The 27,845-nt window shown below is 48.6% G+C and overlaps 1 protein-coding gene across 1 annotated transcript in view; it reads right to left on the bottom strand.

Annotated features, from left to right (window-relative positions):
* Window positions 1-573: 573 nt before the first annotated feature.
* RBM20 (RNA binding motif protein 20) overlaps window positions 574-27,845 on the bottom strand; it is a 188,866-nt gene continuing 161,594 nt past the window's right edge. The window contains exons 8-14 of the mRNA XM_037805183.1: window positions 26,287-26,366; window positions 23,950-24,604; window positions 19,430-19,534; window positions 17,662-18,328; window positions 16,061-16,195; window positions 7,240-7,361; window positions 574-3,502 (exon numbers count right to left, since the gene is read on the bottom strand). Of these exons, the coding sequence (XP_037661111.1) occupies window positions 3,392-3,502; window positions 7,240-7,361; window positions 16,061-16,195; window positions 17,662-18,328; window positions 19,430-19,534; window positions 23,950-24,604; window positions 26,287-26,366 (1,875 nt within the window). The 3' untranslated portion in view covers window positions 574-3,391. The remainder of the gene's footprint in view (window positions 3,503-7,239; window positions 7,362-16,060; window positions 16,196-17,661; window positions 18,329-19,429; window positions 19,535-23,949; window positions 24,605-26,286; window positions 26,367-27,845) is intronic.

Here is a 27,845-nt window from a genome sequence, read left to right on the forward strand (position 1 = left end):
CACCAGAATGAGAGGCCAACCTTCTATCAGAGTTAAACTTTTGACAAGGGAACAAATTTCAAACAGAAGGATTGGTCATGTTAGCTAACTGTAGAGCTTGCATTTATTAGCAACAGCTGCCCAATGCCATGTGAAGTAAAACTGGTTTTTGGGTTTTTTTCCCCCTTTAGTTTTAATGTTATGTAACATATTTAAACTCTTACTTAAATAAAACTTGTTTTCAGAAAATAAATAAATAAATAAAGAGAGGCCCCAAGATTGTTCTATCGTGAGCTTCCAAAAGGGACAGCAGCTCCTCACGTCTTCAGAAGCAGCTCTTCCGGAGGCTCACCCCTGAGAATCTCTGATTCTCTCTAGCGGCCCAACCTGAGCCCCAAGTGGCTGTTGTGTCCTCTCAGTTAAGACCCTTAGGAACATTGCAGATTCAGAGAGGGACCAAACCCCAATCCCTCTCCCAGCCAAATGTCGAGGAATCCCATGAGACACTCAGTGCCCTCCACTCACAAGCTTTCAAATTCTCTTTATTAAAAACTTTTTTTTTTTTTTTCCTTTTGTAAAAACAAACACTTTGCGGTCAGCTATACAGATCAGGAAAAGTGGCAACAATTTAAAGGACACTCAACAAATTCCAATACTTTATGAGTTCAAACAAATTAACTACTGTTTTTCTTTTTCTTATAAGCCGGAAAAAACAAACTCTGGTCCAGTTCATGTATTATCTGACGGATCACAGCCTCGGACTGTCCAAGAATGGGAAACCCTGATACTAATAGCTGCTGCTCAAACCAATATCAAATTTACCAAATTCTTCGGGAACACTGTCTGGATATGCTTTATTTCAGGTGTTTACAATAAAAAGAAAGTTACAAATGGATCTGTTGCTCAAGGTATTATCTGCTCTTGAGTATCCTTTTAGGGGAGACACTATAAAGTGGTTGACAAACACTGAAGAAAAGCTTTCTTTAAAAAAAAATCAATTTAATACTGCATTGTGTGTGACACGATAGGAATAAAAAGTGCAAATTATAATGTTGGTGGAGGACCGTGCCAATGGAATTGTATAAAAATAAATAAAAATAAATATATATACATACAAATATTGAATCTTAGATGATTTTAAAACAAGATTCTGATTGAACGCAGAGAGAGAGCCTCGCCTGTTTCCATCCCAGGGCTTGCTCCAGCTTTCTGATATGGAGCGAGGTCTACCCGCTAGGCAGCCATCGTGGATTACTCAGGATCACAACTGTTTGAACAGCCATCCTGACTTCCGTGGAAACGCTGCTAGGGGGATGAGCTGCCGAGGTCCTCTCCCACTTTGCTGGGGGATAAGGCTGCCAGCCTCTCTGAAAATGTCATTCCGGCCTCTGATAGAGGCTGTAGGCTTTTCCCAGCAAGGTTCAGAGAGGAGGCCAGAGACCTGCCCCCTGACTTCCCTCCAGTGGAAAGAAAGACACATAGGGGTCAAAGACTTTCCAAGAAAAGGAGAAGGCAGCGAGGGTGTCCAGACACTGGGTTGAAACCTTGGTGTCAGCCAGGGGAGCAGGTCTGGGCCATGCTACAATCTTCAAACATATTCCCCTTGAGATACCAACCTTTCTGAGTCCCCCGAACTGCGTGATGAGGAGCTAAGGTTCCCTGCTTCTTCCAGACTCTCCTTCCACACACGTCCAAATGGTCTGTTTTTCTCTGGTACTTGCCTTAACTCTTCTCTCTCACAGGTCCCCAATAGTTTGCTCCTTGCCAGTTACCTTTTGTCACAGGTTTACACATGGTTATCTTATGGTCTACATTTCTTTCCTTTCTGTGCCTCAGTTTCTTCATCAGATGTCATCTAGGTGAACTAGAAACTTTCTACCTTTTTCCATTTGTGCAGAGGACAGAATGTGCAGTATACTCTTATCCACCACGAAAAGAAAAGACAACAAACAGCCCTTCCCTGTGTATCTGCCTGTGGTCAGAAAGAGAAACAACTGGAACTGCTCAGAGGAAAGTGACACGGTTCCTTGTTCCACCTGCCTGGACTCAGCCTTGGAGGGCGTCTCCCGGGGATGATCTTAGCTTGTGCAGACAGCACCAGGCTCCTCTCTGGCCTTCCCGAGGTCTTCTCTCTGGCTGTGGCAGACCCCGTTTCCCCGAGCACCTTTGTCCCCAAAACATTTCCAATGCACCATCAGGCTAGAGACGCTGCGGCCACCTGGGGCCCGAGGCACTGACCTCTCTCCTCTGAAAGCGCCCTGGGGGAAAACAAGGGCTCCGTTCCTCAGGGGACAAACCCGAGGGGCCCTAACCCTCTTTCTCACATTGGGAAGGACCTACCTGCAAACACCCAGCACGCCTCAAATGCTGCCCTGCAGTCCTGTGGCCTTCTGTCTCCCTAGCTCCCCTCTCCCCAAGAGGGGCCGCTTGAGAACCATCCGCCCTGCAAGAGTCCTGGACCCCAAAGTGTAAGTGCCAAGGGCGAGGCAGGGACAGGTGCCTAGTTTTAATGCTTCTCGAGCCAGTGTCTCACATGGCAGGAGGCTTCCATCCAAGCCCATACCCACCGCTTGTCTTAGCTGGAGGGAGAAGCAGCTTCAGTTTTCATTTTTAATTAAAGTGAGTCCAGAATAGCACAAACCCTCACATTTGCTGAAACCAAGGGGGGAGGGGGGTACTAATTTGGAGGAAGCTGATTAGAGCTTTCGAAATGAAGGGCTCTTTTCCCCCTCCTTAAAATTCACTTAACTTTACTTTAAGGCGTAAGTCTGGCAGATTTCCAGAATAACTGAGAGGATGAAAGAGTTATTAAAAAGCGGGCTTTTCTAAAAGGTGGAAGGAAGAGGCTAACCAAGCAACCAGTTCTGCCAACTGACTCCCCAAGATGCCCCTTCTCCCAGAGGGCAGGACCCCGGCTTAGCTCTCCAGCGGAAAGGATGTCAGGCAGAGAAACGGTTGCAGACCCCTGGAGGTGCTCTCGTTACCCAGGCGTTTCCGTTACATCTTTTTGGATGACCCAGACTAGCCTGACCTGTTACATCCTACCAAGAATTTAAATACTGAGAAAATCCCTGAGAAGTTGGATTTTATGCAAAGGAAAGGACCCTTGGCACAGAAGAAAGAAGAGCAGGAGGGGGTGGGAGGGAGAGAAGTAAATGGAAACTGTTGGAAAGCGGTCATCAGGGGACAGGCAGAGGGTCGGCAACCCTCAGGGCCCCAGACAGGCCTGGGCGACAAGGCACCTGGAGACACTCCAGGGCACTTTAATGAGTCTCTGAGGACAAACCAAGGAACGTGTCTTGCTTACTGCATCTTCCTTCTTCGCGGGCTTCAGTCCCCGTCCCGGAGGGGCAGTCGGGAAGGCCCCGCCTCAGGAGGCCCTTGCTCCCACCTTCCAGCAGTGGCAGGGGCATCAGAGCTTTTTCCGCTCAAAGTGTGGCACGAGTCCGCTGTCCTCGGGCCTGGGGCTGCCTGTGCCCTCAGTCTCCTTCAGGCCCTCCTCTGCCAGCTGGGACAGGTACCTCTGTGGTGGGCAGAGAGGTGGAAAAAGGGAGGAAGGGAGATGAGAGACAAAGTGTGCTCCCCACACCCCCTAACCCATCATCTGTATCCAGCAGGCAGGACACCCTCTGCTCTGTCCCCAGGTCCGACTGGGGGCACAGGACCCCTCCTGAAGCAGTCTGCTTCCTGGTTTACAAGCAATACGTGTCCCTTGAGGAAAACATAGAAAATACAGACACTAACAATAGCAAACCCTACCAAAGCCTCTGTTCTGTGCCAAGCGCTGCTGTTCTAACTGCTTTCTTTATATATACTCACTTAATCCTCAAAACCACTCTACCTGCTTTCCAGAAAGAGCCCTAGTCTCTAGGAGCAGGTCCACGTATAACAGGCAGAGGGAGGAGAGAAGCGCTGTCCTATAGCAACTGTGAAAGACAAAACCTGACATTTGAGACTCTTGGCAACCTGTTTCCTGTCCGGGCTGGCGGGTTCAGAGTGTCTTGGAGGTCCCTCCATGTGTTTACAAACGAGCCTGTCTGTTCTGTAGTGGGGGGCTGGCTCTGCATTGCCCCTAAACACTCACTGCTGTGACCAGCCCCCCGACAAACGCGGTGAGAGTGTCCAGTCAGGGATGTCTGGATTCAACGCAGTGAGACGGAAGGAGGCTGCCGGGGGCCCACTTGGGGTTGCCCTGACCACGCCAGGCGGCAGAGCAAAGAGCACTGGATAAGGAGTCTGATCAGGTCCAGTGCAGGGGTTGAGTGTGTGGCCTCTGCCATCAGGCGACCTGGGTTCACATCCTGGCTGGGACCAGGCAAGTCACCAACACCTCTGATTTCTGTAAAATGAGAGTAATAACGGTAACCTCCTGCCCCCCAAGGTTGGCATGTGGTCTACGAGAGGTAACCTGAGGCGGTGAGCACAGCACCTGGCATGGAATAAACGCCTGGTGATGTTGGCATTCATCGCTAGTGTCGCCAGCCACATGACTTTGGGAAAGTCACTTAACTGCTCCCAGCCTCAGACCCTTAATCTGTGAAATGGGAGAAACTCTTCTCCTCGCCTCAGGCAGACGAGCTGATGTGTGAGAGGGCCGGGTCCCCCTGTGGTCGCCTTCTGGAGGCGGGTGCAGCATGACTGGGAGAGGGGCTACAGACGGAGGGGCAGCTGAGGCAGGAAAGTGGATGAGTGTGCTGTGCGGGGGCCCGCTCCTCTCCAGGCATCCAGTTCTCTCGTCTGGCGCTGACCACACCTCTTCTTCTGGATCACTCTGGGTGGGCGCTCTCAGAGCCATGACCAGGAGAAGGGCACAGAGGAGCGTGCGAGAGAGATCGGAAGCTCCTTCCACCTGCTCCCTGCCTTGCAGACAGAGCAATCCCTGACCCCCACCTCAAGGCCTCCTGGTGGGTGCTAAGTTTACAAGTTGCCTGACGTAGGTGTCAGCCAGCACCTGCTGCTCTGTCTGAATTCTTCACTTTTCACACATACAGCTTGGGGTGGGGTGGGTGAGGCTGTGTGGACAAGGACATCCTGTCAAGGCCACTGACAGAAACCCTATCTGGGAAGCCTGCGGTGGAGGCTCCCAGCGCCCCGACAGGTGCGCCAGGGAAACCTGAACTGCGGTTTGCCAGGGTGAGGGGCTTAACCAGCATCTGGGTAGATGTGCGTGGGGATCACAGAAACGGCTCCTCCTGCTGAGGGGACCTGAGTCTGCCTGGAAGTCTGGCCCAGAAGCCCATAGCAAGGTGCAGCCCATTGCCCTGGGTAAAAGACAGGATGTAGGATTAGAAGCTTTGGCAAATTCAGGCTCTTCCTAACTTCCCAGGTGACCTCGAGCTGTGCAGTCTCCTCAGGGCTGTGCAATCCAGCTGAGAATGCTGGGTCAGACAGACGGTTGCCACATTGAGGTAAGTATCTGAACCTGCTGGAAATCTTGTTAAAAATGCTGATTCTCAGGCCCAGCCCTAGAGAATGAGTAAGCAGGTGTAGGGTGGGGCCCAGGAAGCTGCATTTTAAGAAGACAAAGCTGGTCGGAGGACCAAGGTTTGGGAAAACCTAGATCAGATCATCTACAAGACCCTCTCCAGGCCTGCAAGTCTAGATGTTTCCTCTCGTTGGGGCGGGGATGATGATGTCTTCAGGGTGGGCGATTGCCCGCAGCCGGCTCTGTGGAGCCTGGTCTGAACCCCCAGCTCTGGCCAACTCGGGCTTTCACTGCCCTCCCCCAGGAGAGGAAGGACCTGGGCCTGGGGCCGGGCTGCCCTAGTCACAGAGCAGCTGCTCTCCAGAGGGAAATCAAGAGACTTCAGTGATCTGAGTCTGGACACACCCAATGATGGTCCATTGCAGATGGTGCTCCAGGTCATTACTTTACAGGTCTCAGTTAGCAAGATGAGCTTCATAGAGTAAAAAGAGGAAAGCAATTAAGAACCAGATGATCTGGTCCCAGGCCCAGTAACTCACTATCTGCATGGACTTGGACAAATCATGTAGCTTCTCTGGGCTTCAGTTTCCTCAATTATCAAACGAAGGAGTCAACCCACATCTGAGTTTAACTAGAGCTACACATTTGAACCATGTAGAGAACTTTCCTGGGTCCCACCCAATTTCTATTGACTATCTGACCCAGAATATGTACTTTAGAAAAATGGCCCAGGTGATTCTGTTCATATTCCTGGTTAATACCACTAGGTCAGCAGCTCACAATTTAACTGTAACAATTCACAGACCTCATGTTCTCAACAGTAGTGCTGGGTCTGGAATTAGGGTGGGCAGTCACCATGAGGGGCTTCCTGAGTTCAGTCTTTGTGGGTCAAATGACCCGAGTCCCTGTAGCAAAAACTGCAGGTGCCTTGAGAGGCTTCTCCAAGTGTCTGATACAGCACAGGCTCTAATAAGTTATTAAATTCCTGCCTATACCAGAAGTGGATCATGAAATCTGCATTCTAATATACTATATATTAGTTATGTATATATTATAAAACATATTACCATATTTCACTGATTTTAAGACATTTTTTTCACATGTTAACATCTCTGAAATTAAGATGCATTTTACAATTGATGAAGTCTCACCACCTAATGTGCAACTTTTTTTTTAAGTTTTTTCTTGTTGGTATAAAAAATGGTGTAAAAAAGAGTGATGTGTCTTATGATTGATGGCACGTTAAATTAGATGAAATATGATGTATAGATATTTTTATATATCACTTTTCAATATATTAGATAACATTTACTTTATTTGTTTATCTCCTGCACTAGAAGGAGAACTCCAGGAGGATAGGGATTTTTGTCTGTTTGCTTTCACTGTTGGGTATCCACAGTGCCTAAAACAGTGCCTGGCACGTAGTATGCCTGTGATAAATATTTGCTCAACGAATGGACATTTAGTAGAACATAATTGTGGGGTTTTCTTCCAGCAAACAGGGATACCTGCAGAGGGGAACAGAGGCATGGAGCAACATCCGCATTTAGACATCCAGGTCTTTGAGAAGGGGATCAGCCCCAGCCACGGGTCAGGTCTAAGGGAAGAATGGGAGTTCTCTGTGGGATGGAAGGAGACAGAAACTCATTGAAGAAGAAATGACACAGTGTGCTTGGGGCTCGGCAAGTAGTGTGTGCCTGGAGTGGGCCGTGAAGGTGAGAGCTAGAAACAGGCAAGCGGGACCAAGCTTGCCAGGGACCCTGGGTACCTGGCCCAAGGGTGGAGACTGGGGAGCAAGCAAAAATGGGGTGCAGGCAAAGAAGGTAGATCATTACCTGGAGGTTCCTGTAGTGGACAGCACTGCGACAGTGACTCATCTTTGCCATCTCCTCGCTTGTGTAGAACAGCCCACACAGCTTGCAATAAAACCCGGTCCTGGGTACCACGAACTCCACCCCTGGGGAAGGATGGGGGGATGGACAGGCAGGCATTAGAGAGGGCCCTGGGGTCTGGCCAGCCTTCAGGTGAAAATGGGGGCTTGCTGTTGACTTTGGCTGGTTACCCAGCTTCTCCAAGCCTCAGTTTCTTCATTTGCAATAGAGGCATGATGGGAACAGTGGCTGTAAGTTTAAGAGCACACTCCTTTGCATGCGGTGGAGTGCTTAACAATTGTTTGCTCTGCAGCAGGTCTTTGGGAATTGAGGTCCAGGCTCTCTTACTGTCAGCCTGCTTCTGGGAAAAGCAGGGGGCAGAAGGTTTTCCAAATTACGTTTCACTTGTTAGGTTTCATTTCTCCACCTGTACCCATCTCCCCAGCTGACATGACCAAGACTGTGGACGAATCCTCTCACTTTCGTTTCCTTATTTTAGAATTATGTTCATTAAAGAAAATTTTAAAGATAACTAAAAGTGAAGACAAATCCGCCAGAGTCACTCCAATCCAAATATTTTCTTCCATACTATTTATCTATATGTAGGGCCTTTGGCACTTTAAATCATACCCTAAACCCAATTCTGTATCCCCTTTCCATGTAATAATATTTCATAAACATTTTTTCCCATCTTTCTCCAGTCTTTATATCCGAATAATCAAAAAATAGCATTTCATATGTGACATTAAATCTAAGTCCCAGAATTCTGGGAGGTCCATGGGTTGCAGGGAAGGAAACAGGAGCCTCACAGCAGAACTGACTGTGTCACAGCCCAAGTAGGGACAGTGGCTGCTCCAGCCTCCTCCACAAGGTGTTCTGGGCTCACAGTTCTCTTGAAGACACAGCAGGCACAACGGAAAGAGCCCAGGTCCAAGAGGGGATGGACCTGATGTGGGAACTGAGTGACCCAGGGAGAGGCTGGGCCTCTCCTGGAAACGTGTCCTGCTTACCCACCTGCACTTGACCAGCACCTGCAGAAGAGCAGAGCTGTGAGTTCTGCAGAGCAGGACCTGCTGCAGAAACGCAAGGGGCTAACAGCTCAGAAGGCAGGGTAATTTCCCTGCATGAGAGCTAAGACGCTTCAGCTGAGTTTTAGTGCTTCCCTTTTCTTAGCTCCCGTTCCCCTGCTGGTGACCTGGGCTGAGATCTGGCCACATGTGGTGTGAGGAAGAGAGGGGGCTCAGAGTGGGGCATGCAGAGAAGCAGCCTCTCTTGCAGACAGGCCAAGTCTCCATCAATGACAGCCCAGCCAGACTCCAGAGAGCTGCGCATGACCCAAGTCAGGGAGACACCTCCTCTTCTCCACTTCCCTCCTTCCATTTCCCATGAGACCCCACCATAGAGAAGCCACCTAGACTTGTCATCTGAACTTTTTTTCCTTCCACTTATCAGCGTGGAGGGGCAGGCCCAAGCCAGGGAGGCCTACCTGTGTGCTCCGCTGTGGTATGGGGTGGGGCCTCCTCGGCTGGGTTTTTTCTACATGCCCCATAGCAGGCTGCTGTGCCTTCAGCACAGTCTGCAGCTGTCACCAGACAAGAGGGCCTCCCCAGCCACCAGTGGAGCCGGCCAAGGCCTGGGGCCCTCCGTCAGGCCCAGCTGCCCAGAGTGAGGCTGAGTGTCCTTCCTCTCCTCACCCCGCCCGCCCTCGTGCACAGGATGGAGAAGCGGCCCCAGCGGTGCCTTTCATGTGACAAATGGGCCCTGGCTGCTGACTGTTCTTGGCAAAGGAGCACTAAGACCCGCCTCTGCCCCCTGTTGCTGCAAAATAGTTCTCCCCTGGGCTGCCTCTCTGCAGGGAGCGGAGGCCCAGACAATACAAGATAAACGCCACTGGACATGGAAAAGCACTTGGGGAGCACACAGGCCTGACAGAGCTGAGGTTGGCCTGTGGTCACAGCCACACCCTCTCGGTCCTGCCCCAGACCCTGCAGGACCCCCAACTGGGTAGTGCGGGGGCAGCAGAGCCCCGATTTCCTGAGAGACCTTCTCACCTCTGTCCCGGAGGGGCAGCTGCCTCGGGGGCGACCCCAGAGCTGGAAGTGGGGACCGAGCTGGCAGCTGCTTCCCTTTCAACCAGCGGCGTGGGCACCGGCTGTAGGGTTCCAGGTGAAATTTCACTAGAACAAAGGCTCCCACAGCCAAAGAAAGGCTTGAAAGCCACACTCGAGTGGAAAGAACATGCATTTGAGAGTCACAGAGGCCAACCGCCCAAAGCTTGGCCTCCTCGGAAACCTGGGACTCCACAGTTTGACAGCAACTGTCTCCCGCGCCCTGGTAGGGGCAGGCCCAGACTGTAAAAAGCCAGTGCTAGGGAAGGAGAAGGCTGGGCAGGGAGAATCCCCAAGGCAGGGAACTCACCCCTGAATAAACAGGAGTTGCGAGCACTTCAACGTCAACGCCAGCGCTTCAGGACGCCTCTGGAACGTGAGGGGGAGGAAAGCAGCAGCGTCGAGAAAACACTGCCCCAGCCCTGATGAGTTATGAAGCCACTCGGTTCTCCCATTCTTCAGCCTCTATTAAGTACGATAATTAAAGCTGCATTTGCCTTCTAATAATAGCTCTTGGCGAGGGTAATTACGACTCTCATCCTAATACCTTGGGATGGATGCATGGTTGGGGGAGCTCACATTATGCAGGCAGTGCCACTTGGTTCTGGTAAGAGAAGGCAGCGACAGGCTCACACTGGCCAGACTTGCCCTTGGCCTGAAACATAAGGGCAGAGCTCGTCCCCAACCCTACACCCGCCCCCAGGAATGGCCTTTCCCTGAGCAATGGACTCCGCTTCCCTTTCCCCACAATGGGGTGCCAGGTCCTTGCCATGCCTCATTTTGCTGCCCTATTCTACAGAAGGACAAAGGCTGAACGTTGTCTCCCACCAACCAAAACATCCCTCTGCCAGCAGCGACTGATCCTGGAGGGTGCAGAACCATGCAGCCACAGTCAGAGGAAACACAGTATGTCTCAATACATATTTCCTGAAAGAATAATAACAGACAAGCCTTGCTAAGAACTTGCTACTACTGGTAGGCACATTAGAAATATTCATTCATTTAATCCTCAGAATATCCCTACCTGGTAGGTGGCTATTACCATTCCTGATTTATGGATGGTGAAACTGAAGCAGAGAGATTAAATTGCCTGTCACCTGGCCAGCAAGTAGTAGAGCTGGGATTTGAATCCAGAGAGCCCAAGTTCACAGTCTGTGTTCTTAATCACTGCACAAAATTGCCCTTCCTAAGCTGTGCTGCCTGAAATGGGGAAACAGGAGGGCAGAGTGGTCTCATCAGAAGCCCTGAGTTCTGAGCTGACCTTGCTGTGTGATCTTGGATAGGTTCCTGGGCTTCAACTTTCTTACCTGCCAAGCGTGGAAAATAGTACCACGCCCTCCCCAAGGGATGAATGAGGTCATGGGATTCAAAGCTAACTGAATAGCTCCAAACTGGAAACAACCCAAATGTCCATTAAGAGGTGAATGGATAAACAAAATGTGGCCTATCCATATCCACAATGCAATACCCCTCAACACTAAAAAGGAATGAACTATCGATATGCCCAACAATATGGATGAATTCCAAAATAATTATATTGAGTGAAAGAAGACCGGCCAAAAAAGTACCTGCTGTATGCTTCTCTGTATATAAAATTCTAGAAAAGGAAAACTACTATTTTGTGATCAGGTGCAGGAAGGGAGGGATTACAAAGGGGCATGAGGAAATTTGGGGGGCAACAGATATGTTCACTATCTTGATTGTGGTGAAGGTCTTCCAGGCATGTGTCAAAGCTCATCAAATTGTACACTTTAAATATGTGCACCTATTGTATGTCAATTATACCTTAATAGAGTTGTTTAAATAAATAAAATGAGATGCCATTTTCCTCCTAGCAGACTGGCAAAGATTAAAGACTAGTAGCATCTGACGCTGGCAAGGGCATGGAGAAGTGGGAGCTCTCACATGAGGTGGCAGTGAATACTGGTATGATAATTTTGGAGTGCAATTTAGAAGCAATTATGAAAACTTTAAATGCAACGACCTATGACCCCACAAGCCCCAGCTAGGATGCTATCTACAGAAACAGTGGCATACACACAACGGCAACTGAACAAGTGAGTTCGGAAGGCAGCAGAGCATAGAGGTTAAGAATATGGCTCTAGAGTCAGACTACTGAGGTTTGGATCCTGATCCAGTCTTTACCAGTTGTTAGCTTTGTGACCCTGCTTCTATTTCTTATCTATAAAACAGGGATAAAAATATTAACTGCCTCATAGGTTTTTTGAGGGAGTTAAATGAGATAATACACAAAAAGTGCTAAAAATAGTGCCTGCATGTAAGTGATAAAAATAAAAGCTTAGCTACCATAGCATTTTTATAATGACCAAAAGAAATAAAAGGGGGGGGGGGACCTAAATGTTCATCTGCTGGGAAATGAATTAGTAATTTATTTAAGATGGAATATTTGCAGTGGTTAGAAAGAATGTTTGTCTATGTACAAACATGAAGACATCTCTAAGACCCACTGTTAAATGGAAAAAACAAATTGCAGAGCATTATGTGTGTACTGTATCCTATTTTGTGGGAGGAAAACTCTCTGTGGGGAGAAATGGGAAAGAAGGGATAAGGCATTTAATATTTACTTCATATAATTCTTATTTTTTGAATGTTACAAAAATCTTTTATACTCTGTAATAAAAAAACAATAAACAGAAAAGACACTACTTATAAGGTAGCAGAATATGTTCTTTGACATTGGACAATCTGACCAGTAAGTGTCTTGGAGTAGGTCTATTGGGATCTATTCTATTTGGGGTACGTTGTACTTCTTGAATCTCTAATTTTCTGTCTTTTATAAGAGTTGGGAAATTTTCAGTGAATATGTCTTCTATTCTCTTTCTGCCCCTTTTCCCCTCTCTTCTCCTTCTGGGATACCCATAACACACATATTTGTGCGTTTCATGTTGTCACTCAGCTCCCTAAGACCCTGCTCATATTTTTCCATTTTTTTCAACATCTGTTCTTTTGTGTGTATGAATTCGAATGACCTGTCTTCCAGTTCACTGATCCTTTCTTCTGCCTGTTCAAATCTACTGTTGTGTCCCTCCATTGTGGCCTTCATTCCCATGAGTTCTGCCATTTGTTTTTTTAAGTTTATGAATTCTTCTTTATGGTCAGCCAGTGTCTTCTTTATATCCTTCAGCTCTTTTGCTATATCTTCCTTCATTTCATCAAATTTATTTAGCATTAGTTGCCTCCACTCCTGGGTCTCAGCTGAGCTATTAGTTTGTTCCTTTGGCTGGTCCATGTTTTCGTGTTTCCTGGTATGGCTTGTTATCTTAAGTTGTCTAGGCATCTGATTCTCTTCATTAGTTTATTTTGGAGCTTGTTTTCTGTCTTTTACCTAGTGGTTTTCTTGTTGGTTGGCTTTGTTTTCTGGCCTCTGTTATTCAGTTCAGCTTATTCTAGACCTCTAACTTAGGTTCTATTTAGTTGATCAGAATTTTTCCCCTCTTGTTTTTTCTGTTTCTTGCTCTGCCTCTATGTAACCTTTTTGTGTGTGGGTCTCCTCAGATATGGTCGACCCTAGTCAGATTTTCCCAGTCTAGTGAGGCCCAGGTCTCATTGGGAGGGTATGGAGTTTTCCTGAGAATGAGACCCTCCTATGAGGCCCTTAGAATTGGTGCTTTTCCTCTCCTGTCCAGCAGGTGGCGCGTGCCAGCCCGCAGCTCCCCCACCAGTGTAAGGGGGTGTGTAGACTTTAGTTCTCCTGGTGACTCTGATCCTGTAGGGGGTGTGGCTGACTGAAGCCGGAATCTGAATTCCAGCCCCTGGGGTCTGAATTCCCAGAAGGAGGACTGCCAGTTGAGCTGGACCTCCCTCCACTCTCCCAATCCTCAGAACTCCAGTTGTCTCTCAGGGGCACTATTCCCTTCTCTCCTCTCCTCTTTGGAGCCTCTCCAGGTAGATTCCTTGGTCAGCCTGAGTTGCCGATTAAAGACGGGGGTGGAGGCCTTCAGTAGTGAATACAGAATTCAAAGACACTGTGGGTACTCTGTCTCCCCCAAGCCCAGCCTAGTCCCTCAACCTGGGCTTTCCGATAGAGAATAACCACATATATTACTTTTAGATTTAAAAAAAAAAAAAAAAAAAAAAAAAAAAAAAAAAAGGTGAAAAGAAAAAAAGAAAACGAAAAAGGGGGAAAAAAAAAAAGAGTCTCTTTTAAAGGTCTTTCCCCAGCCTGGAAGTTTTGTCAGTGTCAGAATAGAGCATTTAAAGATGTACTTTGGGCTATTGTCTGATAATTACTCTCCAACCGCTTCAGTTCCACCCCTGCCAGGGGCTATTGAAATGCAAAAAGATAAGGGATCAGTGAGAAGCCAGAAGGGACAAAATGTAAGGGTAAAAAAAATGGCTTTTTTGGAGTCTGGGAATGGGTGCCCACTTTTACGTGCCCCCATTTCTTGGAGCCCAGCCCTTCTTTAGCACCCCAGCTCCCAAAGCTAGTTAATTAATTTGTTAATTAATTCTGCAGTTGAGGCTGGGTTGAGCCTCCCTTCTTGCCCTCAGCAGATTGCTGTTTTTTTGTTTTTTTTTTCCCCCCCTTTCAGGGAGCCGGCAGCAAGACAGTCTGTGAGGTCTGGGTGGGGAGGGGCGCCAGACCCCTGGTCCGGGGAACTTAAACAATGTTCGCTGCGATCTCAGCTTTTCCTCCAATTCCAAACTTGTGTCCAATGTGTGACTGGTTACTGGAGACCCCGAAAACACTGTTTCATATAGTTCTTGGGTAATTGCCAGCTGCTCTAGGGGAGAGACGAAATTCTGCTCCTCACCACTCCTCCATCTTGCCCCGCCTCAGAATATGTTCTTAACTTTTGCTTGTGTGTATCAATTAGATTCCAAGTTCTTGGATGACAAGAGACTTAGATTTCTCACTTCTCCCAGAATACCTAACTGTGCCATGTTATCCAGTAAATACTTATTGAATGAATGAATGCATGAACAAATGAATGAAAGATCTGCCACTTTTCTCCTGAAAGGCAGCCCTTGCAAGTGTTTTCCAGGATTAAAACATCCAGAGGAATGAGGAAATGATTCATGCTACAACATGGATGAACTTCAAGAATACTACGCTAACTGAAAGAAGCCAGACGAAAAAGGTCATATCATATGACTTCATCTATATGAAATATCCAGAATAGGCAAATCCGTAAGGACGAAAAGTAGATTAGTGGTTGCCAGGGGCTGGGGGGAAGGAAAAACGGGAGTGATTGCTTAGTGGATACAAGGTTTCCTTTGGGGTGATGGAAACATACTGGAATTAGACAGAGGCCATGGTTGCAAAACATTGTGAATGTGCTAAATGCCACAGAATTGTACTTTTTTTTTTTTTTTAACAATGGTTGGTGTTTTATTTCATGTTATGTGAATTTTATCTCAATAAAAAAAACACCCAGAGCCTCAATGCCATTATCTTGGTTCATTCCAAGATCAGTCTTTCTTCTTTCCCTCCCTCCCTCCTTTCCTTCCTTCCTTCTTTCTTTCCTTTCTTCCTCCCCTCCTTCCTTCCTCCCTCCCTTCCTCCTTTCCTTCATTTAGTTTTTATCCTAGGGGGAGGCTGTGCAGTAAATTTACTCCTTGAAAACAAAAGAAGGATGTTTGCTCTCCAAATACGACTCCATGAAAACGGTGCACTGGAGGAAAGAAACAGTAAGAGACTTTTTTAAAGAAGAGAAAATGAGAACTCGGATGGAGAGGGTGAGCATCCATACTACTCAGACCCTCCTCCCCTGAACAGGCAGACTTGTTTTTGCACTTCCTTTTGATGCTTTCCCATCAGAGGCCCAACTCTGTCTCTCTCTGAGAAGCTCCTGCTCCTCCGTCTCGTTGCTGTGCCCATCGTCCAGAGTCAATGCAGAGGTTCAAAGGTGGTGTGGGCTTGAGTGGGAGTCGCAGGGGTAGTGATGGTGTCTCCTGGGGGGACTTTCTTAAACTATCTTTGCTCCCCACCCTGAAACTCTGTAACTCTCCTACTAGAAACCATGCCCTAGGGATTCTAAATGAACCTCTCTCTCTTTGCCCCCCAACACTTCCACCATGGAAAAACTGCCTATCTAATCAACTCCGTATTACAAATGAGGAAACTGAGGCCCTGGAAGGTGTCTGAGGATGCACAGTCACCCAGTAAGTGGACAAGGAAGGATGGGGGCCCATGCCTCTTTCTGTTCAATGCTCTCTATCATCCACATAGGGGCTGCCCAAACAGTCCATTCAGTGCCATTGCCTCAGAGACGCTGGGCTCTCAAGGGGGAAGAATGTGGCATTGTTTGGGGAAAGGCTGGAGTAAGGGGTTGAGTGCACAATAACAGAAGAGGTTTGTTTCTGTTGACTTGGTAGAGGCCATTAGGCCTCTGCTTCCCAGCCCAAATGAGGGCTGGGCTTGGAGGCTACGTGTCATCAGAAATAAAGTGTCCCCGACAAGGAAATCTGGCCTCTCTTAGCTCTGGGTCCCAAGGCAGAGAGCCATGTCCCATGGGGTGTCTGGTCTATTGTGGGAGACTGAAATTGCAAAAATCTTTGAAGCAACACCTTGCAAATCTAGGTTGTTGCATGAAACATTAAAAACAGAAGCAAAATCAAAACAACAAAAAGCCCTCGCGAACTCTACAGATTTTGTTACAGAGCCACCATTTCTTGGAGCTGAGTTCTCGGGGAGGGCTGTGAATTTCACCTACCTAGAGGAATGCTGAGTTCACTGAACACATCCTCTGGTTCCCAGGAAGGCAAAGAAAGGGGCTGTTTCAGCTCCACTTCAGTGTATTCTGGTGACCTCATGCCCAGGGATTTGATTTCCAGGTACCTGGAGTTTTCTGCAAAATATAAGCCAAGGCAAAGAAAGAATGAAACAACATGCCTCAAAGAATCCCTGCAATTCTCTTCCCTTCACTGTGTGATCAGGAATTGTCACTTGGGCTGCTTAATAACATGCAGCCAGGGACCTGACTGCTAATTAGAAGCCAAGCACTATAATTAAAAGATTTCTCCAATGCCAAAAGAATGCCACACACAACAAAACCTGGCAAGCCTTTGCATTTGGTTCAGGAGTGGGGGGTGAGCTGCTGATGCCTTTGGTTGGGATGACCCATCCCCCAACCCCTCCCCCCAAGTCAATATCATTCCATCTGTGCAGGTGGAAGAACTATTATTGAAGGGTAAACATTGTGCTGACGTCCACAGGAGCACTGAGGCTGGCAAAAAGAAAGGCAACGCCATTTTCACCCTCAAGCTAGTCAAGCAGTGTTATTAAACATGAGCTCAAAACGCTGGGCAAGATAATAAGCCACTAACACCAATGCATGTTGAGACCTATACTGCAAAATAAAAGGGGTTCAACGAGAGCAAGGTAAGCATTTCGCTCCTCCTTTATTCCTGCCTGCTATAGACAGAGCTGGGGCCTCAGGGTTTCTCTAGCAACAAGAAGGCAGACGATGGCACAGTTACCATGGAAACTCGGCTCCAACACAGCTCAGCTCAGCCAGCCTCACAGGGGGAAAAGCCCAAACTTCCAGGTCAACTGCCAGCTCCTCCTGCCCACTTAGCACTGGGTTGAAACGTTTATTTTTAAGCCTTTCCTCTACATTCCGCCCCCTGACTCTTGTCCTCCTCATTGCAATCTCTGGTGGTGGCAGTTTTTTCTTTAAAAATGAGAGCACCTTAAGGCTCCTCCCCCACTTTCCCCCATAGCCCTTGATGGATCTTAGTTTCCACTTGGCAGATAAGACAGGGCTTGGTCTATTTTAAACTCTCTCTCTTGCATGATGTCACAGCGCTGGGCACAGATAGGACGTCACCTCCATGGGGCGGGGGTGGGGGGGGTGGAGGCAGTGCCAGGAAAAGCCTGGTTTCACTGTCAGACCCTAAAAAAAGTGGGTCTGAGGTAGCAAGAAGGGGAACAACTGGAGCCCCTGGTGAGCCCCTCATCCCTTCTGCTGTCCACTCCCTTCCCCGCCTCCACGCTGGCCCCATCCCTCGGCCTCACAGAAGTATCTCCCTGGGTGACCCCCTGCCCCTTCCTCACAGCCACGAGAGGCTGCTGGCTTCTCAGAAAACTGGTGGCTCCTTTCTGATTTCCTTTTCGCCATTTGCCTAAAAGCTCTAACAGTTTAGCCAGGCTTTGAGAAGCTTGCCTCTGTGACTAAATGACTTTCTGCGCCAGCTTTAATGCTAGCTGAAACCTTCCTTATGGTCCTTCCAGCCTGCACATACCCACACACTTCCTGAGGTGAGCGGCTGTCCCATCAACCCAACTGCAGCTGAGAAAAAGGCGAGTAGTTACCCTGGGCCAGCACTCCTTGGCAAGGCTGGCTTTGGAGGTCGGTTTCGGAAAGCGGGCTGACTTTATCCTCCAGAGGGCTGCCTGCATGAGTCCCATCTTCGGGGGTCTCACTGGCCTTGCATTCATGGAGAAATGGGCTAGGCTGCCGGGCTTGCTCCTCTGCTGGCTCGGGGGAAGACATTTGTGGGACTGTGGGGTCCAGATGAACATCTGAGCTCTCTGCTTCCTTTGCCTCCTTCTCGTGGCAATCTGAAGCCTCCGGTGAGTGGCCTGTCTCGCTTTCAGCTGGCTTCCGCTCGGCAGCCAGATTTAGGCCTGGTGTTTCCATGTCCATGTCCATGTCACTGGGACAGCTCCTGGAAGCAGAAGGCAGCTCTCTGACTGACTGCAAGCTGCTTTCCGCAGCCCCGTTGTCTATGGTCTTGATTCCTTCACTGGTGAAATCCTTGCCCAAGTCCAGATCTAAGGTGGTCATCACAAGGGGGCATATTTCTGGGCTGGGTTCATCTTTCTGGTCAATGGGCACAATTTCTTCCAGCTCTGGGATGTCTGGTTCCATGATAAAGTCTTCTTCTTCCCCCACCTCATCCACCGTGACCAGCTCCTCCATGTTGGTGGGATACCAGCTCTCCCCTTCGGCCTCACTTCCGCTGTCCCAGCCTTGCTCCTGTACAAAAATGCAGGACGGTGGTCAGAGGATGGCTTAGGAACAGACCTCGGTCCTCATCCAGACGGCATAAACCTTGACCACAAGGACCCCTTGAACCAGAAAGATCTTGAGCATTCTTACTTCTAGCTGGGAACAATTACTGGGTAATTAGGAGCTGTAACTTCACTGACTCGTCTTTAGTTTGAGGTTCAAAACTGCACAGGATTTGGAATAAGCCTTTTATGCTTAATTCGCAATGCTTAAATTGACACAGAGAATTTCAACCCCTGGCACGTAGCTGGTGCTCAATAAATCATTTTTGAATGGATGAATGATTAAGATAGAAACTCTAAATAAATCAACTTGCTTAGAGGTATTTTCTTGCACTTGGGGTATCAATAAATGTAACTGGGCCAAAGTGTATCGAAAAGTTCCCCCAAGCACCCTTTCCCAGCAAGGGTGAAATGCCCTTGGCTACAGCTCTTAATTGGCCACTTCTGAAACTTTCCCCTGGTGTCGCCAGCAGCCTGTGGGCTGAGCAGACAGATTTAGGAGATCAGCTTCCCTGCCGGCAACACCCATCTCTCCTGCCACTCCTGACCAGAAAGGCATGAAACTGGCCACCTTCCAAGGACAGTTCTTTTTGCCGTGGCAGCCCTGACCTAGGAGGTCTGTAACTGGGCTTTTCATTTAAATAAAGTAAAATAATCTTTACAAACACAGTAAATGTCTTGTTAATATCAGGCTCTGGGCCTGCCCAGGTCCGGGCCCCAACTCGAGTGCCCAAAGTCCCCAAGGGACCTGCTGTTCTGTTTTGGGAGCCTGGCTCCAAAGCCTTAGTCTTTTCTGGGCACACGTTTTCTCTTAGAAGTACAGCCAAGTCCCTGGAGTGTGAGGCCGGGCGCAAGCATGCAGGTAAAGATCATCTCAATAAAGACAGTCTAAGGGCCGAGACAGGAGCCATCCTCCAAGGAGTGCTACGGCCTGGGGAATGGATAATTCAGGGAACCAAGGGTGGGGTCTCAGGCACAGTCCTCTCCATGGGGCATCGTGGGGAGGACTCGGTCCCCAGGAACACAGAGCAGCTGAGGTTGAATGGCCAGTATCTGGGACAAATACCTTCTTTTTCCCTCTGTTTTCCGCATCAGAGGACTCTGTTTTTTTCTCCTGCCTGCCTGCTGACTGGGGGCTTTCTTCCATGCTCTCCTGTTCCTCCTTTTCAGCCTTAAAAAAGAACAGAACAAACCAAATCAACCGCGAGCACTGGCAGAGAAAAGAGGGAGCCCCAGAGAAAAAATGACATTGAGTGTAGCCAACAGTTGTCAGGTGCACTCACATGCATCTCCTACATCCTCAAAAAAACCTTGAAGGCAGGTGCTGTTATCATCTTTATTTTACTGATGTGGAAACTGAGGCTCAAAGAGGTTAAGTAACTTGCTCAAGGCCACACAGATAAACGGAGGCAGAGAACTGTCTGGAAAGCCGGCCTAAGGTCTTTGGGTGCAGGAGGCCTGTAGACAGTGAGGGTGAGCAGAAGAGGCTGAATGTGAACTGACTTGGGCAGGCCCAGACCCTGGAATTAACAACCATCAAGGTGACAGCCGACATGCACCTCCTCCCCAGTCTGCCATGGTCCCATCGTGCCCCATTGGCTTCACCCATAGTGCCTAGACCTGGGTCAGCTGCCTCTGTAACCCTTGATGCCCCCTTCCAGTAAGGCAGATGAGGGTTTCTTTCCCATTGCCTTTCCTGATGAGTGATTTGATTTCTTTCCTTCTTCCTCTGATCTCATGGTCACCGTTGGGTCTCACGGATGGGCCTGGCCATCCCAATGCTGAGCAGCACAAACCCTGGGTTCTCCATCACAGGCACCTTCTGCAGAGACCTTGGAAACCTCAGAGGGTTTCTAATGAGCACAGCCTTGTGCTCACGTCATTTGACAAACAAGAAAATTGAGGCACAAGAGAACAGGATGTGACGCAGTTCTCAGAAGCCAGGACTTTGCCTCCAGACTCGGGGCTCAGTCATTCGTGTGTTCAACAGATACTTATCAAACACCCTCTCTGTGCCCAGCCCAAATTTAGGGACGCAGTGGAGAACAAAGCAGACAAAAATTCCTGCCCCCGTGGAGGTTACATTCGGAAGGGTGGGGGGCAAGGGCAGACACTACACAAAGTAAACAAAGAAATTTCATGACAGGTTCGAAGGTGATATGAACCACAGAAAAACAGGAAAGTGGGGAGAGGGGGGGAAGAGGTTTGAAATGTTATTTCAAATAGTGGCCAGGAAAGACCTTGAGGGGAAGGTGACAATGAGTAAAGCCGCAAAGGATGGAAGAAGCGAGCCACGGGGACTCCTGGGCCTGGGGGCCGCTTGGGCAAGGGACCATGCAAAGGCCCCAGGGTGGGAGGTGCCTGGTATACAGAGAGAACAGCAGGACACATCCTCCTCAGCCCTCTTATCTGACTCCTGGGGTGGCCCAGCCCGGTGAGCAGGGACTGACGAGATCTGGATTTCCTCAAGTTCGTGACCTAGAGTTTGAGATAGGTGAGGAAAATTTCATTGTGCTGTTATTCTGACAAATAGTATTAGACTGCCTGGCTCCAATCCCCCACAAATAATCTGTTGGGGACCTGAGCAAGTCCTGCCAACCCCACTCTATGGTTCTGGGAGGCAGAACTAACTAGAGAGCTAGAATTACAGAGAAACCCAGGGGCTGTCTGGGAATCCATAATGTGTCTCACCTTAAATGGGCAACATAATACAAACCAGCAGAAGCAGGGTGGGTGAAACAGCAGGAGAAACGAGGTTACAAAGGGGAGTTTAAGAGTGTGGGTAGGATTGTGAGGGGCACTTCCCTTTGCGTTGGGAGACAGAGGGTGTGCAGACTGGCGGTTGGTATCTAAGGTCCAGACTTACTGGACCTTACTTTCTCCCCTCTGCACCTTTCTAGAGGCACTGACCCACCGCCAGTACCTTGGACGTCTCCAAGCCTAAGCACTCTTCTTCTTTTTTTTTTTTGAGACATGAGCTTTTATTATAGGGCTTACCTACAGGGTGGGGAAGTCGAGCCACATTGCCCTGAAATCAGGAGCTTCTCTGGATGGATTCCGGAGCTGCTCTGAATGATGGTCAGTTCAGAGCACAACGTGGAAATAGTCTGCCCTTTGGGGGGCTGAACAAGCTGCTTATAAGGGCTCAACATTCCAACGGGTATGCGAGCATAAGGCAGGGAGTGGGGTCGTGCAATGTAGGGAGGGGTTGACTGTAATCAACAGGGAGGAGGGGAGGATTATAGAGATAACCGTACCTCAGGGAGTCTCAGGGAGGAGGTAGTTTCGGGTATAGATTACAGTTAGCATCTGATATTACAAGGAGAATAGGTCAAACCTCAGTTGTCCTAGGTCAAGCAAACTGCTGTGTGCAGTTTTCAAGACATTTGGGGGCCAGGGTCTCCCACATTTCACCCCCACACAGCAATCTGCATTGACCACAGGACAGACATTGCATCCATAATTCACAACAATACAGTGAACAGCAGAGTACAAGTAAACCAGTTCACATGGATAGTAATCCTACTAACAAGTTGTGCCATGACCAAGTTAAAGAATTAAACCAGTTGGACAAAGGATTATCAGATAAATGTTCAATACTTTGTATATGATCTGGCATGTAAGCACTCTTCTTAAAAACATTCACTGGGTCACCAAATCCTTGGGGGGATCTGGTTCAAGTCCCCACTGAGGCACATAAGACCCTTCGTGACCCTACCTCACCCACAATCTCATCTCCTGAGCTTCACCTAGCTAGACCTGTCATGAAAAACTGTGGCAGGCCTTGAACCGGGCAAAAAAGATTACTGGGTGTCCTTTTGATAGAATGCTGGGTGGCTGTCTAGTATACTCTACCAGGTTATCTGATACTGTAGGATTCTGCACCTTTCACTTATCTTGGACTGAGAAACTTTGCAACTCTGTAAGTTGCAGGAAAACTGACAGAAATGCAGATAATTCTTGCTTGTAAAGATGCAAATGAATTTTAACTGGTAGAGAGGCAACTGAATTCCCGCCCCTTGTGGAAGAGGCCACTTTTACATCTATTAGCAAATTCATTTCAGCATTCCTGATTGCCTATAGATATGGCTGCTCTTTGGATTCTCTTTTGAAGATGTTTTTACATCTTACTTGTTCCCTCATTAATTAATGAATTAAATAAAATCTTTGACACATAACCATTTCATGTTTGCATGAAAGTCATTATTTTACTTTTAAAAAAAATTATCCTTTAATATGCTCTAAAGCTGTAACCATGGTATCTCCAGATTCTTCAAAACAGCAGGTTTTTGTTCATTTTGGCTCTTGCTGCATCTTCTATTGAGAATGCCAAACTCCTTTTTCTTCATTTTTCATCCCCAATTCAAATGTCATCTCCTCTTTGCAACTTTCCTCTCCCTGTGTAGAGCTAATAACTGCCCATGGAACAACTCAGCCACCACTCTATTCCAGCATGAGTCCCACAGTGTTTCAAGTATTTTCTATAAGTCGGTTTACACCATGAGATCTTGGTCTTTGCCATACCTCGACCACGGCCCATTCACCTGTGCCTAGCACACAACCAGGCAAGGTGGCACTCCTGAATACTAGAGCAGTGGCCCCATGTGTGACTCCTAAGTGTTCCTGTTCCTGAACAGTATTTGGACAGATTCATTGTCACCAACTCCTGGGTCAGGGTGACTAGAAGATACGCACACAGGATTTAAAAAATCAGGTTCTTTATACAGACCCCACCCCCACCCTATCCTCCACTATCCCACAGTGACTTAAAGGTAGGAGGCTCTGGCAAGAAGGAAATGTAAGCCAAGTAAGAATTACATCTGGTACCCAGAGTCCTTCTCGTGACCCATGGTATGAAATGAAGCAATGTAGAAGGTTGCCAAACCCTTTAAGATATTTGGATGAAAGGTGCCAGCCAATTGCCCTGCATTTTTATTGAAATGGAAGTAAAACACTGTGGGCAGTTGCCCATGTCTAGAAAAACATGCCAAGCCCTGGGCACCCAGTATAATTTAGTGGGTGGTGGCTGCTTCTCCTTTACCACCTCTCATGGAAGTCCCAGGATTGGTGAATGCTTCTGGCAGGAGAGAGGACTGAATTGTCCAAAGATCTAATCTCCTTTGGCATGCTCTGTGGGTACAAACAGCCCAGGGCCACTCCACTCTGGACAAACAGGACCACAGAAGGACTTTGCGTCATGTCCCTCCCCAACTTTTAGTGAAGGCGACAGGGTGCAGTTGGGATCTGCAGCCAGACCGCCTGGGTATAATTCTGCCTCTTCTGTTTCCTGGCTGTGTGACCTTGGGCAAATAACTTGACCTCTCTGTGCTTCAATTTCCACATCTGTAACAAGAATAGTACCAACCTCATAGGGTTATTGTGAGGATTAAATGACAATTGAGAAAAGTGTTTAGCATAGTGCCTGGAACATGGTAAACATTCAATAAAGGTCTGCTCATCCTCATTCCTCCTCCTCCTCCCCCCTCCTCCCCCTCCCCCTCCCCCTCCTCCTCCTCCTCTTCTTCTTCTTCTTCTTCTTTGGGATGCCCTGCTTCACCTGGCCTGGGGAAGAGATTGTGGCATTACCTCATTCTCTGCTGTTTTGCTTTCTTTTCTATCTTCGGCTCCTTTTTGGTCTCGGTCAGTTCTCTTGGTTTTATTTTTCTCACTCTGCTTGGACTTGGCGTTCTCAGGGATCCTGGTGACTTTCAGCTCCAGCCCGTTGTCCTTGCCTGCATCCTCGGGGTGAGGGTGTCTGCTTTCCCGCAACCTCCTGGACCGCCCAGGGGCATCCTGCGGCTGCTTTAGATACTTGTCCGACTTGGCTCTGGGCTCCTTCCGGTAGCAGCCGTCTTCCCGGCTTTTGTAGCTGGACGCAGAGTGAAGTGGGCTGGGGGACCCAGACCTGGGGTACTTTTCTCGGTGGCCCCTCCCTCCTTCGAGACGCTCCTCTACCTCGGCTTTGTCCAGCTGCCGGGGGCAGTGTTTGCGATCGTGGACCCACGCGTCCGCCCGGTCCCTCTTGTCCTCCCCGTTCTCCCTCCAGGGGCCCAGGTCGCGCTCGTCCTCCCGCCGGGCGTAGGGAGAGCGCTCCCACGAGTCCCGGCCATTGCCCCAGTCGGCCCGGGAAGGGCCTGGGGGGCTGTGGGAAGAGCTGCAGGAGGTGAAGCTCGGGGTGTGGGAGTGAGGGGAGAGCGACCTGCTCACCGGACTGCGAGACCGCGGCCTCTCCGGGCCATGTCTGCGAGGAAGCAAAGGAGCAGGTTTTCACATCTGCACCCACAGCCCCCCTTCCCACCCCCACCCATACGTAGACACACACAGTCTCACACGCAGACAAACTGTGTACACAACCCTAGCTGGCGGTACATCCGCCACTCACGACTGTCCACAGCCGCACACAGAAGGATGCACGGGGAAAGCCTGTCCCTCCCTCCCCCAAGGAGGAATTTTCACTAAGCACAGTCCTGGCTGCTCTCCGTCCCTTTACTCTTTCCACTCCCGAGAACTGGGGAACAATAGCTAGACTGGTTTGGCTCAACTCCACCTTCCTTCCTCTTGGAAGTGAGCTGTGCTGGGGCAGCAGGCCTTGGACTCTCCCTGGGGTGTGCAGCTGGGGGCGGGGGGCGAGGCTGCCTGACCCCAGCGTCAATTAGGGGCCCCTGGGCCACAGGCCGCGAAGCCACTCCTTCAGCTGGCTTCCCTTAGAATAAAGGTGGCCTCTTGGCCTCCATTTTTCTTGTTTATTTCTCAATTTATTAGATCCTGGGGTGGAAGAGGGATGCTAGTTATGGGGGTGGGGGTGGGGGGCTAAGAGATTCCCCAAACAGAGAATTAGGGAGGCATTTTAGGGTTGGAATAGACATTACAGATCTGGCCTTGTGTTTCACATGAAGAAACTGAAACCCAGAAAAGGAAACTGCACTGCCCAAGGTTCAGAGCCAGCCCTCCCAGTCCCCGCTGTGCTCTGCCACGGAACTGCAGTTGGTACTGTGTGGCTTTAAGCACGTCTTAAAAGAAAATCCAAACCAACAAATAAAAATCCCAAACCCGAATGGTTACATACACACACACACACACACACACACACACACACACACACACACACACACACACAAGCTCTGAAGGCCTTTTGGTTGTTAAGCAGATCAACTGAGTCACATATCCGATATTCTAAAAGGATGGGCATTTTTCATTTGGTTCCCAAATACAGGAAAACCACACAGAGACGTGGCCCGCGAGGAGCATCACTGGGGAACGCCGGGCGCAGGCCCTCTCCCGTGAGGTCAGAGCGCCCTCTGCGGTGGCCCTGGGTAAGAGCCACGGGACGTGCCGGCCAGCTGCCCGCCTGCTGCTCCCACCCCCACTCTCCACAAAACTCTGGGGGAGCAACGGTGGTGAACGTGCAGCCCCACTTGGCATGGTCACAAGCTTCAATTGGAAGAAATGAGTTGAAAAGCTGAATGCATTCAAGGTTCAGAGTGAACTTGTGATCAAGTTTCTGCTTTTTTGGACCATCTATATTCTTGTTCCTACATCTACATTCAGCTCTTGACATCAAGAGCTGACTCTAAGAAGAAGACACACACACACACACACACACACACAGACATACATGCACTCAGGTTGTTTTGGGAGAGAGTAAACTTGCCCCAAAGGGCCAAATATTAACAGACCCCTCTTCCTGTCTTCCTTTCCAGCAGAGGAGCAGCTGGGAGGAAGCCCAGCATCTCGCATTTTCCTGAGGTATAATCTGGGCAGAACTTCCAGACGGGACTGATGCTTTGCACCAAGCACATGGGAATGCAGGGCCCAGAAAGGCAGGTGGGCAGAGCAGGGGCAGGGGCCAGACACAGCTCGACTCAAATACCCCTAAGAACGGGATATGGGAGGGCAGTCCTGAGCCCTGGGCCAGGGCCTCACCTGTCCGCTTCCCGGAACATGTCCCTCTCCCGCTGGGAATGGATGTCCTGGATGATGGCAGCCACGGTTTTCCCTGGTTTCTAGGCAAAGTCAGAGAGAGGCCATCAGAAAAGAGACGCCCTCACAAACACCAGGGTGAAGCTGCCCAGGCCACCGAAGGGGGGAAGTGGGAAGTGCCTTTAGTGGGAAAGAAACAAGTTTAATTCAAGAGATGAAGAGTGACAAATAATGTAGAGAGATGGGGCTGAATGGTCCAGAGAACCTGGTGTCCATCCCCACCCATGTGCTGGGAAAGGGCAGCATTCATAAATGCCTCCCTCCCACCTCCTCCCTAATAAGTGATAATAATAAAAAAAAACATTTTATGGGATTGGGAAAGCCATAAGGACCACACTCCACTTTGTCTAGTTTATGGATGGATGAGTAGAAAAATAGGGGAAGGAAACAAACAGACAAAGGTACCCAGTGTTCTTTTCTACTTCAATTGCTCTTTTTCACTCTAATTATTATTCTTGTTATTTTTGTGTGTGTGCTAATGAAGGTGTCAGGGATTGATTTAGGTGATGAATGTACAACTATGTAATGGTACTGTAAACAATCGAAAGTACGATTTGTTTTGTATGACTGCGTGGTATGTGAATATATCTCAATAAAATGAAGATAAAAAAACATTTTAAACATAAAAGGAAAGAATGGAATGAAGGAAGGAAGGAAGGAGGGACAGGAGGGAGGGGTTAAAAGCATTATGAACTTGGAAACAGACTTGAAGCTCATTGACTGCAGCCTCCACACTTCGCACGTGTGGACACTGTCTTCTCTGCACAACTCCAGGGAGCACCAGCGACACTGTGTTCTACGTGGATGGTGAGTTCAGGAGTGGTGCTGGGTTAATTAAGAGACACGTTCAAGGTCACAGAGATAGCTAAAGAATCAGAACTTGACAACAGGCATCTTAACTCCAAGATCCTCTCCCTGCTCCGTGCCCTCCTCACCACCTTACCCCAGAGTGTTCATCCACAGGGGTCACCTGATGCTCAGAGTAAATAAATCTGTGAGGTGCCGGGCAGGCACTGTGAGAATGTGAGGGGCCCAAGGCCCCAGCCCTGCCAGCGGTCACAAACCATGGCTGCCAGCACAGGAGCTGCCCCAGCCCCCAAGTCCTAACCAAAGCCCTTTTGTAAAACCAGCATGGACAAAAAAGTAAAATGATGAAAAGAGGTCTTCATGAGCTTGAAAAAAAGTGCAGGAATCTCTTCCAAATGACCACACAGATTTCATCCATTCAATAAAAATGTATCAAGCCAGGTGAATTTAATGGTATGTGGATTATATCTCAATAATGATGTTAAGTAAAAAGAAACAGGATCATATTTAAAAAATAAAAACAGGACTTAAAAAAAATCCTCATTCAAAAAAAAACCCTCCTTCTGTAATAACTTTTGATAAAGAGTTTTATTAAGAAATTTATCAACTACCCTTTTTATCCAATTAGTTTACAAAGAATCATGAAATCTTAGGCCTAATATGATGTTGGGTATCACTGTTAAGAAAGGGTTAAG

Source organism: Choloepus didactylus, chromosome 15 (assembly GCF_015220235.1).
Source record: "Choloepus didactylus isolate mChoDid1 chromosome 15, mChoDid1.pri, whole genome shotgun sequence".
NCBI classification, from domain to species: domain Eukaryota; kingdom Metazoa; phylum Chordata; class Mammalia; order Pilosa; family Megalonychidae; genus Choloepus; species Choloepus didactylus.